Below are 17,588 nucleotides of genomic sequence, written 5' to 3'. Positions count from 1 at the left end.
AGGAGACCAAGTACTAAGGCCCTCAAGGATGGTTCAAGTAGCAATGGCCCGTGGGTTGCGAAAATCGTGGAAACAGCCAGTCTTTTTCGATTTTGATTGTCCAATGACAGCAACACTCCTAAATAGTATTATTTCTGCACTGAAAGATGTAGGTTTCCCTGTGGTGGGTGTCGTGAGCGATATGGGCTCTACAAATCGTACTCTATGGAAGAAATTAGGAGTGACTCTAGGTAAGGTTCATAACAAGGCTGCAAACCACTACAAACAACTACGCTTCCCACTGCAGCCGGTTCTTTATACCGGAGTGACTTAGGATTTTTCCCTACCAAGGGCTGCTATTTAAGTCTAACCCCATTTAATTTGTTGCGTTCCTTCCACAAATTGTCATCCTCGGAGCAGATCCTTGCAGCAGCACAAATCCATACTCTCTTGCTCCGGGAATATGTTGAACCTAACCCCTGCTCAGAGAAGTTTTTTGCTGCGTTTGCCAGAAACGATTGTTTGGACGGTCACACTAATGTCAGTGTGTCACATGCAAAGGATGGTTGCGTCGAGCGGGGTGTTCTTGGTTAGATCCTAACATTCGATCAGCAACCTCAAAAATGCAACTGTATAGTTTTTCTATACAAAAACTTATCAAAAGCCTTTGAGACAGTGCTGGTGTCCTATCCCCATATTTGTTTAATTTTTACATATGAATGAAAGCTCCCTTCGCCACCAGGAGCTACCATTGGGCCCTACGCCGAAGACTGCACGACAACGACAACAGGTAGAGGCTCTTCCATCTGACTGAAGAGGAACTTGAGGGTCATTTCCGTGAGTACTATGAAGTAATCCAGCGCATAAGAACTCAGCATATCGTCCAATAGACACGGTCCGCATAACACCCTGGATTAGGGGGTTGGCAGCTCTTGGTCACTGACATCCCGGCGCCCTCCTATGAGGCGAAACGGCGTAGATTTCAGTCCAAAGCCGCTCCGCCTCATAGTCGGGCGCTATGGAGTTGGGATAAGCCCTCCCACCAACGATAAGGTGCCTACCCTAGTGTTGTAGTGTTTCTAATAACACTTTTACAAATTTTCAGACAAGCGGTGGTTTCCACATCCATGTGACAACAACGATAAAGTGTTTGCGTTTGCTGATCCGCCACACTTACTGAAATTGATAAGAAATCATTACAACGAGGGTGGGTTGATCTGGGAAAATAAGCTACTGACGAATAGGACGATATGCGACGTGTTAAAACACACATCACCATCGGATGTATCCATAGCCTTTAAAATAAACCAGGAACATTTGTCAGTTAAAGGCATAGGTAAATAAAGATTCTCTTCTTCACGAAATTTATGCAGTTGCAACATATTTTTAGGGCTTCAAAAAGTAAAACTTGCAGCGCAGCTGTTTTCAAACACAGTTGCCAATGGTATAAGGCGTTGCTCCGCACTAGGGTTCGATATATACCAGCCAACTGAGACCGCTGAACTTTTTCAGCTTGTCAATGACTGGTTCGACGTACTTAACTCGAGTATAAATACTTTCGGTTATCCCGGCAAGGCAAACCCTCGATTTGTTTTAGATAAACCTTTTTTGCTTTAACTTTACCACTTAAGGAACCATTTGGAACAGCGCTTCCCAAACAGTTAGACGTGCTTAATAGGATGAACAACTACATGATGTTGCCTATAGTTCCTAGTAAAAACGGTGCAGGTCTTGAATTTTTTCAGAAGGGAATATTGATGACGAACCGAGCATTAGTATTGCTGTACGAGTATGTTAATTCAAAATCAAAGGTGGAATATATACTCACCAATCGCCTAAACCAAGATTTTCTGGAGCATTTCTTTGGTGCTATTCGAAGTAAAGGGGGATTAAAAGATCACCCGTCACCAAAAGAATTTAAATACAGGATTCGAAAATACATTTTAGGTATATATAATATGAACCAATGCTACAAAATTTCAGTCTGAATATATATATTATTTTTTACATTTATAGCGCGTAACACAGAGTGTCTTCAAGGAACAGGTAACGTTGAGAGAGACTCAACCGAATGGCTTAATTCCACTGAATTTCAGACGCCACAGATATCTGTAGACACCAACCAATCAGGTACGTCAGAGGGTTTCGAGGAAATGGATGTGGATGAAGAAGCTTCCATGCAAATCGAAACAGATGTTGTCAACGCGCTGAATGGTTCCCAGTTAGAAGAATGTGGTGTGTTACAAGAGGATGCCTTGGAGTATATTTCAGGGTACGTGATCAAAAAGCTGCAACTAGAGGAGCATCACACCACAGAGTTCACCTCCTCCTATGTAGACCTGGCGTCGAAGGGGTATTTAAAAAAGCCATGCACAAAATTTTTGAGTGGTGTGATCTCTTTGGAGAACATTTTCCATAATATGAATGGCTTTGAAATATCCCATGCGAAAAGTATCCACCAGCAGTTAATGAGAAAAAGTGCAGCTGTAGATTTGCCCGATAATGCGAAGCGGCTATTTTTTAAATGCAGAATTTTCTTCCGCATAAGAAACCTCAATAGGCGACTCAAAATTCAAAAAGCAAAGCAAAGATTAATGGGCTTCAAAAAGTTTATTAAAATAAAGCTTTGAGCAGGGTTAGTAAAATGTGCACATGCAGTAGTTAAGACAAAAATGGCAATTCACAATGTTCACAACTGATTTTCTGGATGAAGAAATTATTCTTAACCACTTCCTTAACGAAAAACTTCTATGAATTCTGTAAACCATTTCAAAAAAGTCGAAAATTCGAGAAAATTTTGAGATTGGTTTGCAAAGTTTCATTACAGAATTCATTGAAGGTTTGAAAATTGCAATTGCTATTGATGTTTTTCGCTGCTGTATATGCAGTTATATTAAAAAAAAACATAATTTCGTGTAATTTAGGTAAACTAATTTTAATTTTTACATATTACAGTTTTGTGATACATTGGAACCCCAGAAATTTTGGCATTAGTTTGTCTCTTTTCATATGCAGCATACAAAGTCAAAACCTTTAAAACGAAAAATGTTCATCTTTATTTGCATATATATATACATACATATCAGTTATTTAGTTAAGTTCTTTATGAAAAATATTTATTATTGGTTAAAGGAATAAAATTGCATGCCCTTGGTATAATTAAATGCCTTGTTTAGCAGCATATACAGCTAGTTCTCTCGTTTGTTAGTCTTAGAATTTATTTTAAGCTTAAATATATAATAATAGTAATAAATGCCTTGTTGATTATTAAATTACTACGTTTTCCTTTACTCTTTGATTCATGTACAACCCATTTGCGGGACATATATTTTTCCAACATTTATTCCAAATCGATCTATAAAGAAGGTCCTGGGTTCAAGTCCCGGGAAATGCAACATGAAAATGTTTGGGTTTTTTTTAATTAGAAAAAGTTGTATCGAGTGTATTTCCGCCAATAACTTTTTCAGCGAAAATGTATCTGCTTGCAGATGCCGTTCGGAGTCGGCAAAAATATTTAACTAGCGACCCGCTAATTTGTGGAAATAATTAAAAAAAAACAGTAGCACAACACAAGTTGAAAGAGAAGTTCGTAGATACGATGACTGCCCAGGGATTCAAGGGGTTATGCAGTGCAACTTTTTCAAGGTGCTGCCAGCGCAACTTATGTAGCCTCTCCAACGCAATTGTCGACCTCACTTACTAGTTGCGAATCCAGTTTGTTTAGCAGGGAGGCTCTGGCGACCTCAAGTATGTCACGGAAAGGGGTTGATGACCTAGAGGGTCAACGTGGTCATATCATCATCGAAATTGTATCATTGGTCTAGGTGGAGTATAACGAATTATAAATTTATCGATTTACTGACCATTATACTCAGTTTACTTAGAGTTAAACTTCGTCCAAAACAGTCGAGCCGTTCTGGTGTGATTGTGTGATAAAGGCAGCCATTTCCATTTAATATAAGAAAGACGGCCACACAAATGTACTTATGTCATAGGAAATGGTTACACTAAAATGATTTCTATGGGATTCACTCTGTTTTTAATCGAACTTGCGCTTTAATATTTCTCTTCGGTAATCGTCTAGTTGAGGGGTCGACTGCTAATACGCTACCAAAAATATCGAGAGAGGTGTCAAACGACGCGGAAAATAAAAATTTTAACGCGTTCAAAAGATATTAACGAAAAACCGAAAAAAAACCCGCGGGTACCTCCGAAACCGGGGGTCCGATCCATAGTATTTTTGCGCAGAACACCTTTCTGCGTTGGGGGCTTTCGGCCGCGATTATAAAAAATAACAATGGCTACGCCATGCCAAGTCCGGGTGTGTGGTATAACCGTGGCTACCGCCACAGTGATGCACAATTTTTTTTGTGGGTACAAACACAACAACAACCACATGGAAATCGCCAACTTCAACTGCAAATATCTCCGGACAGAGATAAAATTTTTCTTTTCCGCCTTCGGATTATTGTTCTCGAGATTAATACGCGTCTTTTGACACCTCACTCGATATTTTTGGTAGCGTATTAGCAGTCGACCCCTCAACTAGACCATTACCTTCTCTTCTGCCAAATATGGAACAGCAATATAAAAATATGACTACGGCTCTACCAGCACAAAAGTAAAAAATGGGAAAAACAGCGCAGGACCTGCAACTTCTCTGCTATTGTCGGCAAGTTGTGATAAACGTGAAATTTTTTTTGTCTACTTTTCAGCGTCTCTCAGATGTATGTGAGTTTGTAGTTTACAGTCTCTCGCACACACTTAGGCGTATAAGTAAATGCATCTGTGTGTGGAATCTCTCGGCTGCCTTATATATGTGTATACATGATTTGATTATTGATGTAAATACCGCTTAGCATGGCCTTAGCATCGCGTTAGTGATGGTATAGCTTAGTGATGCTAATATCCGTGACAATACGTTTTGACTAAGAGACTTATTTTTTGTGGTATATATTTGTAAGTTTTTGCGTTTTCTTCACGTTCATGAAATTTTCACGATCTTGAGGTTAAGGCACCAATAACTGATGCCAATTTTATATGGATAAGTAAAAATAAGGTTATGACTATGGCGTTATCACTATGTCAACTTTAACTCGGGCTTAAATGCACCAACAATGATTTGAGCCAGATAAATCCAGATAGAAATCTGGTTCAATTTGTGAGCCAGATAATGTGTTAATTTCTTATCTTTAGTTTGGCAACGCTGCCTTTAATAAACCTACTTTTTCAAAAATAGATGGCGCTACCTGACTTTTAAATGAAATACAAAGGCGACATCTGCCTATCACAACTCACATGTACAAAAATATCTCGACCTCTGCTTCTCAAGCCTCCCAATGATTCAGAGCATTCCCGTGAGAATTGAGCGTGATACGGAGGTAGAAAACTCACTGGATGATGGCTAATGATAGCAGGGTGGAAACTCATAAAATATTAGAAGTACCAAAATAAAAGTAACAGGTTCGGAATGATTTTGAGAGATACTAATAAGGGACCTCTTAACACCCCAGCGGGTTAGGGGGTCAGAATATACCCGCGGTAGGTATGCCTGTCGTAAGAGGCGACTAAAATACCAGATTCAAGGGGTTGTGTAGCGCAACCCTTCAGGTTGCCAACGCAATATATAGCTTCTGCAAACCCAATTGTCAACCTCACCTATCCGCGGCGAATCCTGTTTCACTAACAGACGAGGCTCTGGCGACCCCAAGGTCCTCATGGAACTTGGGAGTGGGGAGGGAGGGGATGACCCGAAGGTTTAATGTTACCCCATAAATCGTTCCCGAGATGGTCGGGCTAGCACCTTAATGGTGCTGTGGTACCGGAGCGTACGGGATCTATATCCGGCAAAGGACCATCACATCGATAACACTCCCCAAAGCCTTCGGGGAGCAACCTTATCGCTACAACAACAACAACAACAGGGACCTCTTAACATTAACATTAAAATCAAAAGCAGAAATTTTTACGGTCTTACCCCCTTATGCTACATAAAAATAAAATAAAATTATTAAGCTCTTTTTAACCTTATAAACCGTGTGTATTGTGTGAAGAAAGTTTTTTTTATGTATACACGTACATATATTAGTAAAATATAGTGAGGTTTTTGTTTACATTCCTTTGCATGTATAAAAAACATTAAAAAGTGAATGCACTGCGAGGTCATAGCTATCAATAAGACGCTTAAACTTTGATAAAGCAGTCATAAAGCCCATTTAGAGAATATTTAAATAGCTAAATTAAGCATTTGTATGTACATTGTACATATGCATTTACATACAAATGTATACCTACTCATCATATCTACATACATAGTATGTATGTATATTGATAGACTTATAAATAAAAAAAATTAAAAAAGTTAATTTCAATTTCATTGTTCAATTTGATTAACAACTGTGCTGCCCAGCGTTGCCGTTTTGTGGGTAATTCCCTAAATTTGGAAAATTTCGAAAGTGTGGTTAGATATTAGGGAACTCTATAGTTTGTGGAATTTGTGGGAGTTTCGTTTTATCAATTACCTATGAATAATTTGAAATTATATTAAACACATTTATTAGTTACATCGTTTTGTATTCGTTCCGCAAACAAAATACTTTTCAATACAATGCGCTAATAATGAAACCACTAGAATTAACAGTTCTATATCGTCGGTTAGCACGATAACTTGAGTAAATATTGAGATATCTTCACCAAATTTGGTACACTAGCTTATCTGGACCCAGAGTAGATTGGTATTGAAAATGAGCGAAATCGGATGATAACCACGCCCACTTCTTATATATATAAAATTTTGGAAAACGCAAAAAACCTGATAATTTAGTAATTAATACACCTAGAATGTTGAAATTTGACGTGTGGACTGACATTTATACTCTTGATAAAAATTTGAAAAAAAATTTTTAAAATGGGCGTGGCACCGCCCACTTGTCATAAAATCAATTTTACAAATATTATTAATCACAAATCAAAAATCGTTAAACCTATTGTAAAAAAATTCGGCTGAGTTTGCCTTTACTATAAAGAATGCTTTGAAGAAAAATTAACGAAATCGGTTAAGGACCACGCCCTATTTTATATAAAAGATGTTTAAAGGGTCGTGGACGAATAAAATAAGCCATATCTTTGCAAAAAAGAGCTTTATATCAATGGAATTTCATTTCCCTAGCGGATTTATAACAATAAATAGGAAAAACTTCAAAATTAAAAAAATGGGCTAAGCAATTTTCTATGTTTCGGGAGCAATAACTCGAAGAAAAATTAACATATCGTAATGTATATCAGAAAACATTTCTAGTAAAAATGGACGAGATCGGTTAAAGACCACGGCAACTTAGATATAAAACAAGTTTAAGAGGGTCGTAGACTAGAATAATAAGCTATAACTTAGCAAAAAATAGGTTTGAATCAATGATATTTCACTTATCAAGTTTTATTGTAAGAGAACATGGGGATACATATTTTTTTAAACGGGCGATGCCACGTGTTATGTAGAAAAGTAATTTATCTGAAATGAAATGTGCAATTGAAGCTCACGCTGAGTATATAATGTTCGGTTACACCCGAACTTAGACACCTTAACTTGTTATCACTAATTTTAGTTTGCGGGAAATTTTAGCGTTATTTGCTCCTTTACTGTGGGGAGTTTCGTATCAATTTGGGGAACTGGAACTCGAATTTTGCGTAATTTATAGAATTTGAGACGGCAACGCTGTTGCTGGTAGAACAATAAAACAAAATGTTTTTCGCGTTTGTTTTTTTTTTTTTTTTTTTTTGCATTTCGATCACTTCACCTATTGTTATACATATATGAATGCATCCAGTCTAAAAGATTCATCAGTACTGACTTATCCCTAACAAAAGTATCAGGGTTTATCAATCTTATGAAAAAAATGTAAGTGACTACAAAGTATAAGGCCTACCTACCCTAAAAATTCTTTCCAAACGAAAAAAAATAAATATATATATATATATATATATACGTATGTATATTAAAAAACGTACTTATACTTATTACGATGCCTTATCAGAACCATATCCAACTAAGCCCATTAAGTTTAGGGTCTCTGGCATATATACTGATTGGCAAATTTATGTTGTTGTTGTAGTAGAGATATACGCCGCCGATTTTGGTCGTTTTTCGCAAGTCGCCGCCGAATGTCAAAAATATCGGCGGGCGGCGGCGGCGGCGTCCGGCGCGTTACTATATTTTCTACTCGTTTAAGACTGTTTAGACCATTTATTGTTCATGTCGAAAATTGGTGGGATATGGTCGAAAGTGGTATCAACGGATGCGCATCACTTCCAGTTATAAAAATCCAATTGCGAAATTTTACACTTTCAAACCGTTCAATAGTTATTTGAGAAAACAAGCACTTTTAATCCCAACTTAACACGGATTTCGTATCACCCAATTCACCAAGTTATTGTTATAACTACGTGTTGACTTCAACCTCGTGCTTTATTTAATGATTAGTCATTGCCTAGTTCTCTTATGCATGTACAAGTTGTGTTGTTATAAATAGTATGGGTATGCATATACAACATCTTCCCTTTATAAAATATGTATCAATACAATTTGAAATATTATGCTTTACAAGTTCAATTTGTTTGGTGGTCTAACTTTTCTTCCTTTTTGAGTTGTATACATTTCATTTGGTTTATCAGTTTGGTTAGCTATACTAGTAATTTCAAAATTCATATTTTTATTTCCTAAAGTCTTGTTTTCTTGGGTTTTAGTCTTTTCATTTACATGTGTATGGTAATTTATTACATTCCGGTCTTTTGCAATATCATCACTTATTGCGCTATTTTCATTTACATTTTCTTCTTCTGGACATTTGTTTTTATGAAACTGTCCGCACTTCGTACATTTCTTTGTTGTCGTTTGCTCCTTCTTAGAGGGCTTGCTGTTTGAACTCGTCAATGCCGCAATCATGGCGCAACGATACAAGGTGGCAGCATGGGACAGCTGATTTTAAGCTTTTTTTATTTGATTTGATACATCAAAATACGGCGCAGTACGATTTTGACATTTGTCCATCAAATTTACAAAAACAAAGTACATGAAATTTTTATTTATGTTTGTAGGTATGTCACCATGCTGCCACCTTGTATCGTTCCGCTATGGCCGCAATGGTGCTCACTTCTTGTTCTCCCGAGTTTTCAATGACGTTTTTGTGAGCTGTGGCTAATTCAATGGATTTTGCTATGTCGAGTGCTTTTTGCAAGCGTATGTCACCTTCGCTCAGAAGCCTCTCCTTTATTTTTGAAAATTTGTGTGACAGGCCACATATTAAAATGTCCCGAACAAGGTCGTCACGAAGACTGCCAAATTCGCACGTCGAACTTAAATTGTTTAAAACACATATAAAGTAAATGAAGAGTGGCAATACAACATTTATATTTTTTACTACGAATATTCTTATGTTATTTAGCATTTGTGTGAATAAAAAAAACTAATATTTCTCTATACTATAGTATGTATACATAAAACCAGTGCGCGATTGCATTTCATCAGAGTTGTCATAGTAAAATTTTATTATCAGTTATTTGTATGCAATATTTTACTTTTGGCAACTCTGTTCGATCGTCATCGTGTCGTGAACACGGTCGTTAAAGTTGAAAGCTTAGTAACATTTGTTCGGATATTTACAGTATTTGTTTTTAATACTTCCGCTGTTACTATTATATCAATATGATCATATGTATTTAATTAGCGAGCTTTGCTCATATTGCTTTATACAATGGTTTTTGTAATTGATATTAGAGACAAATTGTAAGTTTACAAACGGCGATGGTTACTAGGACATGTTTCTGAATTTCACTTCTTCATCAGCTAGCTTTTCGGGAGCTGAGCGTTGAACTCGAGTCTCCAACATTCATATCAGTGCAAGCCTTTTAGCTGCTACGCCATATGAATGTTCCGTTGTTCGCTGTACAATTGGTCTCCAAGAGTTGCCTTTTTTGTTTATATTCCTTTTGATCACCATGTAGGCACATACACTCTGTATGTAGTTTATTCCTAATGGTGTGGATATGATTTTTAGGCGTGCTTTTGAAAGCTTAGTAACATTTGTTCGGATATTTACAGTATTTGTTTTTAATACTTCCGCTGTTACTATTATATCAATATGATCATATGTATTTAATTAGCGAGCTTTGCTCATATTGCTTTATACAATGGTTTTTGTAATTGATATTAGAGACAAATTGTAAGTTTACAAACGGCGATGGTTACTAGGACATGTTTCTGAATTTCACTTCTTCATCAGCTAGCTTTTCGGGAGCTGAGCGTTGAACTCGAGTCTCCAACATTCATATCAGTGCAAGCCTTTTAGCTGCTACGCCATATGAATGTTCCGTTGTTCGCTGTACAATTGGTCTCCAAGAGTTGCCTTTTTTGTTTATATTCCTTTTGATCACCATGTAGGCACATACACTCTGTATGTAGTTTATTCCTAATGGTGTGGATATGATTTTTAGGCGTGCTTTTGAAAGCTTAGTAACATTTGTTCGGATATTTACAGTATTTGTTTTTAATACTTCCGCTGTTACTATTATATCAATATGATCATATGTTATGATATGAATGTTGGAGACTCGAGTTCAACGCTCAGCTCCCGAAAAGCTAGCTGATGAAGAAGTGAAATTCAGAAACATGTCCTAGTAACCATCGCCGTTTGTAAACTTACAATTTGTCTCTAATATCAATTACAAAAACCATTGTATAAAGCAATATGAGCAAAGCTCGCTAATTAAATACATATGATCATATTGATATAATAGTAACAGCGGAAGTATTAAAAACAAATACTGTAAATATCCGAACAAATGTTACTAAGCTTTCAAAAGCACGCCTAAAAATATTATCCACACCATTAGGAATAAACTACATACAGAGTGTATGTGCCTACATGGTGATCAAAAGGAATATAAACAAAAAAGGCAACTCTTGGAGACCAATTGTACAGCGAACAACGGAACATTCATATGGCGTAGCAGCTAAAAGGCTTGCACTGATATGAATGTTGGAGACTCGAGTTCAACGCTCAGCTCCCGAAAAGCTAGCTGATGAAGAAGTGAAATTCAGAAACATGTCCTAGTAACCATCGCCGTTTGTAAACTTACAATTTGTCTCTAATATCAATTACAAAAACCATTGTATAAAGCAATATGAGCAAAGCTCGCTAATTAAATACATATGATCATATTGATATAATAGTAACAGCGGAAGTATTAAAAACAAATACTGTAAATATCCGAACAAATGTTACTAAGCTTTCAAAAGCACGCCTAAAAATCATATCCACACCATTAGGAATAAACTACATACAGAGTGTATGTGCCTACATGGTGATCAAAAGGAATATAAACAAAAAAGGCAACTCTTGGAGACCAATTGTACAGCGAACAACGGAACATTCATATGGCGTAGCAGCTAAAAGGCTTGCACTGATATGAATGTTGGAGACTCGAGTTCAACGCTCAGCTCCCGAAAAGCTAGCTGATGAAGAAGTGAAATTCAGAAACATGTCCTAGTAACCATCGCCGTTTGTAAACTTACAATTTGTCTCTAATATCAATTAAATTCACTCCGATAATTCTTTCCGACACAATTCCACTTTAGTACTTTGGCATATGATCCTCTGTGGGTGCTCCATGGAGTACTACAGTGAAAGTACTTTGGAAAGTACTCTCACGTATGTACTCTATGGAATACTCACAAACAAAGCGAGAGTGGGATCACCTACTCCTCTTCTAGGACATCGCAATGTTAATTGGAGCACATTTTTTGTATGAACAGATTAGTTTTGGAATACTCCTATACTCCCAAAGGAGTATTCCATACATTATTTATGGAGTACTCGCGTTTTTTGAAGGGAAGTTGCGTTGTTATAAATAGTATGGGTATGCATATACAACAGTTATTAAAACAAAACACTAAAAGAAACGTTATATAAAAAATAAAATACTCACTTTGCATAATTTTTTCAAAAAATTAATAATGAACAATGAATTTAAATAAAATGACCCAAGGCGAACATGTTTTCAAATTGTCCTTAAGTTGTTAAAAAAAAGCAAATTACCCAAAAAAGGTGCCGATATTTAAAAAAAATTTATATTGCGATTGGCTGGAAGAATTAGCGAAATCAGTGACGCAAAATCCTTTAGTAGATTATAGGGGCATAAACACTCCTTTGAAATGATTCTTACCTCATATCTAAGTTGAGGATATATGTATGTACGTATGAGAAGGGTTTGAAAAATCACTTGGCCTTATACTCAAGCATCTGTTGTTTATTTGCGAACCTTTAAAAAATCGTCTGAAATGTTAATATTGATTTTCACACTTCATCATTCAATACCCAAGTCTCTTGGTTTGACACTTCTTAAAGTTGGCATCCCTATCCAAAACTAGTCCCTTGGAGTGAATCACATTGATTATAGCCTATCAACCAAGTTTAAATATCACCTACACGTTACGGCTCCTTTAACAAATGTGAATACGTAGGCACACCAGGTGAGGCTTTGTCCTTCGCAAGATCACTCAAACTGGTGAAGCAAAAGCTTTCCCAGTCGAGCTAGTCTGAAAACTGAAGCTGCGAAGTCATCCATAGTGAACTCTTATACGATAAGACCGGAAAACAGCATATTTCAACTTAAAATTGGTCGACTTTCATTCTAAAATATTGTGTTGATTTAACGAAAACTATTGAAATCAATGTTATGAACACCCACGTTTGCAAATTTTGGTCTACATTTAAAAAATTATCCAGGGTTTTTGTAAAATTTATTATGTAGGATTATACTATTTTTACGCAATAATATCCACTTGGACTGCTTATGATTTCGACGGCGGAGTCATTGGCCGAATAGTTACTCCATAACTTTTCAAGGTTTTTCTCTGCTGTAGCTCGGCAGCATAGCGCGACAAAAACATCCGTTAGAAAGTCTTCGGAGCTACACCTAGAGCTTCAAGGAAAGTGACGAAGGTACATACATAAGAGTTCGAAGTCGCAGTCCTATGGCTTCTGTGCTGTCATATGGTGTGAGGGGCAGGAAGCGTGGTAGCGACTGGTGTGCGGGATTTCTACTGTTCGCACATCGGGAATTGTAGCTCAAAAAACTGGATTCGCCCTGTGCCACGAGGGTTATGGGTATTAATAGACCATTAATGGCAACCGTAAGTCGCCTTTGCGCGTGACCGCCAAGGAGCCACAAATGGTTTAAAGAAATTGTGTTCGCGACGATTATTAGGAGTAAACCCTAGGTCAAACTACGCTTCGCACGAGATATACAGACAAAAGTGTGACCATTTTATGTATCTATATTTCTTTTCAGACGTAGCAGTACCAATTCCAAAGACCGCAGTTAGGTTCGAAGCCTCTCTGGAGTAAGTGAACGGGGGAAATCCCTCCGCCGCCCACGCCGTTCACCCCATCCAATAGGTGCAACCGATCACAAATTGCCCTCAATATCCTCTAACGGGAGTCCAAGGAAACTTGCGGTTTCAACAGGGGTGGTCCATAAAGAGAGGGGTGTTAGAGGCGTGTAACCCCATTTAATTTGTTGGCAAATTTATCATACCTAGTAGTATAGGTACCTGTAGTTTTTATATTTTCTTTTTTGGCGCGTTTTGATCTCTTCGAGTATGAATAGCAGAAAAATAGGTTAAGAGTCTAGGAATATTCCCACGGTAGGACTGCCTATTGTAAGAGGCGTAAGGTTGGTTGGATAAGCTGTTTTGTACGGACATGGATATGGCAAGTTTGCCAGACCCTTAAGTTGACAGAGTTACAGTTTGTCAAATGCTAAAAAGGCGTTGCTATCTGGCTTTTTATTCAATTATCAATATCTAAAGGATAAATATTTACAGAGCTGTTAAATAGGTGGAACTGAAAAGTAAAGAAAGACCTTTATACTCCTTTAGGGAAATAAGTGCTTCTTAAACTCTGATTTTATCAATTTAAGCTTGGTCAAATATGCGCCAAGTCACCGGATTCCCACCACCGTAATCTGCGACTTGCCCATATGTGCATTCTATATGCATATCAATCATTGTTCAAATTGAACTATAATTAGTCTAATTAGCACGTATACATGGTGCTGCAGAAATTCCGTATTTAAACACATTCGCTTATTCCCAATAAAGAACTGAACTTAAATTTGCAAAGAATAAGAAAATATTAAACTGTATGTTGAAGAGACTGCTTTACCCTAGGTGACGCATCACCAAGTCAACTCATAGAATAGAAGAGACTACTTTTCCCCTAGCGATGGATTACCAAGGGAAAACTTTACTGTCAACTTCTTTCAAAAATTAACTCTCCTCGAATTTGAGTTGAAACCGCAGCCACCGCGAAACTCCCAGTTTAGGGCCGTCCGCATTAAGAGGAAATGAGACCTGTATACAGATAACTACTGGCTTTTCCTGCTTCTCGTGAACCAGTTTTTATCGGTTTTGGTGGGTCTCGCAAGTGACAAACTACGCAGCAGCTTTTACTACTTTTGAGTAAATAAACCTTACTCCGAATCGGGTACCAAGATTTTTATCACCTTTTAATCCACTATCTCGCTCCCCTGCAAGAGGAAGTGTCCGCCCATCATTTGCTTAGCGGAAACTTCCACTTGGCGCGTTATTTGACATGAGTAATCGATTCCTTGATATTGTGCCCACGTACTCGATACCAAAGGGTGTACTTGTACGAGGTAATCGACTAAGAAAAATACTCAGCACTTGAGCAAGTTACTCGAGTATGTACTCGTAGTTACTCGTAACGGAACAACACTAGCTATAACTCGTTCAGTAGACAAAACAGTGTAAAGCGACTCTCAAGACCAAACTATTGACAAGAGAAAAAAAGAGAAAAATTTTGAAATGTTTTTTTTTGGCCCAGTCTAATAATTTCAAAAAAATCATGATGTTTCTTTCATTCTCCATTCTAGGCGATACCGTATTTGCTGCCGGAGCTGCTGCCACTCCCATTGATTTGCTCAAAGCCATGACAAAGCACGGCAAAGAAAATAAGCTGGACAATATTACCGTCTGTCATATGCATACAGAAGGACCAGCAGACTATTGTGCACCAGAAAACAAAGATATATTTCGATCTACCTCCTTCTTCATGGGTGCCAATGTGCGTAAAGCTGTAGCCGAAGGACGTGGTGATAATATGTCTATATTCTTACATGAAATTCCATACCTTTTCTATAAAGGCATCGTAAAACCTGATGTAGCGATTTTGCATGTTTCACCGATTGATCGTCATGGTTTTTGTTCGCTTGGCACCAGTGTTGATTGTGTTCGTGCAGCTGCCAATCATTCGAAAATGATTATTGGTAGGAACTTAATAAGCACGGTACTTTATGTGTTACTAATTTATATTTTGTATTTCTTTTATAGCACAAATAAATAAACAAATGCCACGCACATTCGGTGATGCTTGCATTCACTCATCGCATTTTGATTTTGCTGTCGAAGTCGATTCACCACTACCACAACATGGCGGCAAGCCACCAAGTGAGGTGGAAACCAAGATTGGCAAATTGATTGCTGAGAATTTGATATGTAATGGTGCCACATTACAAATGGGTATTGGCAATATACCCGATGCTGTATTACTTGCTTGTCATGACCACAAAGATTTGGGTATACATTCGGAAATGTTTGCCAATGGTGTGGTGGATTTGGTGAAAAAAGGATGTGTTAATAATAGCAAAAAGAAAATGCACCAAGGACGTATTGTTGGTTCCTTTTTGATTGGTAATCAAGCTTTATATGATTTTGTGAACGACAATCCTTTCATTGGTAAGCAATTTAACTACCACAACATTTCGAACAACCCCTAATAACTCATCCCACTTACAGAAATGTATGGCATCGATTATGTGAACAATACCGGCGTGATTAAGCAACAACCGCGCATGACTGCCATCAACTCAGCGATCGAAGTCGATCTTACCGGACAAGTGTGCGCCGATTCGATTGGAACGCGTTTCTTTTCTGGTTTTGGTGGACAAGTGGACTTCATACGTGGCGCCGCTGAAGGTTTAGATGGAAAAGGCGTTCCCATAATTGCACTGCCATCGGTTACAAATAAGGGTCAGAGCAAAATTGTACCCATTTTACAACCTGGTAAGCATCACACTGTACAAAACTCGTGCTGAGCATTGAACAAAGCCAATTATTTTTTGTAGTTTGAACGAAGTTTAAAAAATTAACGAAGTAAAAATGTAGGCATAGTCTTCTTTTATTTCTTATTTGAATTGTATAATTCTTTTCTTTTTTAAAACTTATATAAGACGTATTAGAAGTGATCCAAAGACAGAGGTGGTTTTCCGTAATTCGATAGTCGACACTCATCGGCTCGTTACTTCAATTCTATATCGACCGCACGTCGTTACCGTACTTTAGTTTTATTATTTCAAAAAGTTTTCAGAAGTGGTTTTGAAGCTATCAAAATATTTTCTATATAAACACAATAAAGAATAAAAATGTCTCCAATCTCGAACTTGGAAGGCCAATATCTACGTCTTGCCAACTTCGAAGTTGTGGAAAATAACATTTTTGCTTAATAGCGATTAACTATTTAAGAATTCTCCGAAAGAAAGTACTAACCAAGTTATTTTTTGTTTTAATTTCCAGGCGCTGGGGTTGTAACTTCACGTGCTCATGTTCATTACGTTGTCACTGAGTATGGCATTGCATCCCTTTTTGGCAAAACTATGCGTCAACGTGCCTACGAACTTATACAAATCAGTCATCCGGATCACCGTGAAGCTCTTGAAAAAGCTGCTTGTGAACGTCTTAAAGTTATGCCATCCTGCTGAGCATTTTGTATTCCCTACAACTACACTCTCTAGCGTAGCTCATTACTCAATGATAGAAAATGTAGTTATTATATATGTACATGGGCTAGGCTGAGTCTAAACTTTTATTTTAAAGAAACAAATGGAGGAAGTTAAGCTAGTACGTCTCTGTTGACACGAAAAGTAGGCTCAAAATTATATCGAATTAGAATTTTGGAGTAGTGGTAAACGAAAAAAATGCGTAGTAACTACAAAAAGGGTTTATTAAACAAAAACACACTGGAAACAAATTTTATCATTCCCGCGTATGTAAATTCAAAATTTGCACTTCTGAACGAGTGCACAGAATCCCAAGTCATCGGAATTAAAAATTAGAAAAACACTTTTTTTATAAAATGTAGAGCTGATTTTGGAAACCATATACTTATTTGCATAGTTGTGTTTGCTGCATTAACTTTTTAGGAAAACCTTATAAAAATAAATAGAAATAAAGTATAAGACATGTATAAGAAAATTTCAAAATAATTTGAAAGTTATTTCTCATTTAAAATAACAGCAAGAAGTGGCAAAATGGTTTCTAATGCATGATTATGAGCGGACATATGCTGTAACTCGATCCGAAACTAAATTTGCTCGTATTCAAATTTTGCTCAGCTCTTCTTTGGGGTTCTATTTACGTATAGTAAAAATTTGCAAAATCAAATGCTCAGTCAAACTCCAGCGTCCACGACTGGGCGGAAATTAAAGTTGGAAAACTGCGTACCTTACACGCGAGGCTTATGTTGAGAGCTTTTCGC

The 17,588-nt window shown here is 37.3% G+C and overlaps 1 protein-coding gene across 1 annotated transcript in view; it reads left to right on the top strand.

Annotated features, from left to right (window-relative positions):
* The window catches only part of LOC137237218 (4-hydroxybutyrate coenzyme A transferase), a 39,347-nt gene extending 22,031 nt beyond the window's left edge, over positions 1-17,316 (top strand). The window contains exons 2-5 of the mRNA XM_067760610.1: positions 14,929-15,321; positions 15,386-15,790; positions 15,851-16,117; positions 16,628-17,316. Coding sequence (XP_067616711.1) covers positions 14,929-15,321; positions 15,386-15,790; positions 15,851-16,117; positions 16,628-16,812 — 1,250 coding nt within the window. The 3' untranslated portion in view covers positions 16,813-17,316. The remainder of the gene's footprint in view (positions 1-14,928; positions 15,322-15,385; positions 15,791-15,850; positions 16,118-16,627) is intronic.
* The last annotated feature ends 272 nt before the right edge of the window (positions 17,317-17,588 follow it).

Source organism: Eurosta solidaginis, chromosome 1, assembly GCF_040869045.1.
Source record: "Eurosta solidaginis isolate ZX-2024a chromosome 1, ASM4086904v1, whole genome shotgun sequence".
Classification (NCBI taxonomy): domain Eukaryota; kingdom Metazoa; phylum Arthropoda; class Insecta; order Diptera; family Tephritidae; genus Eurosta; species Eurosta solidaginis.
Note: the sequence above shows the minus strand (reverse complement) of the source record. Positions and strands in the feature narration are given on the sequence as shown.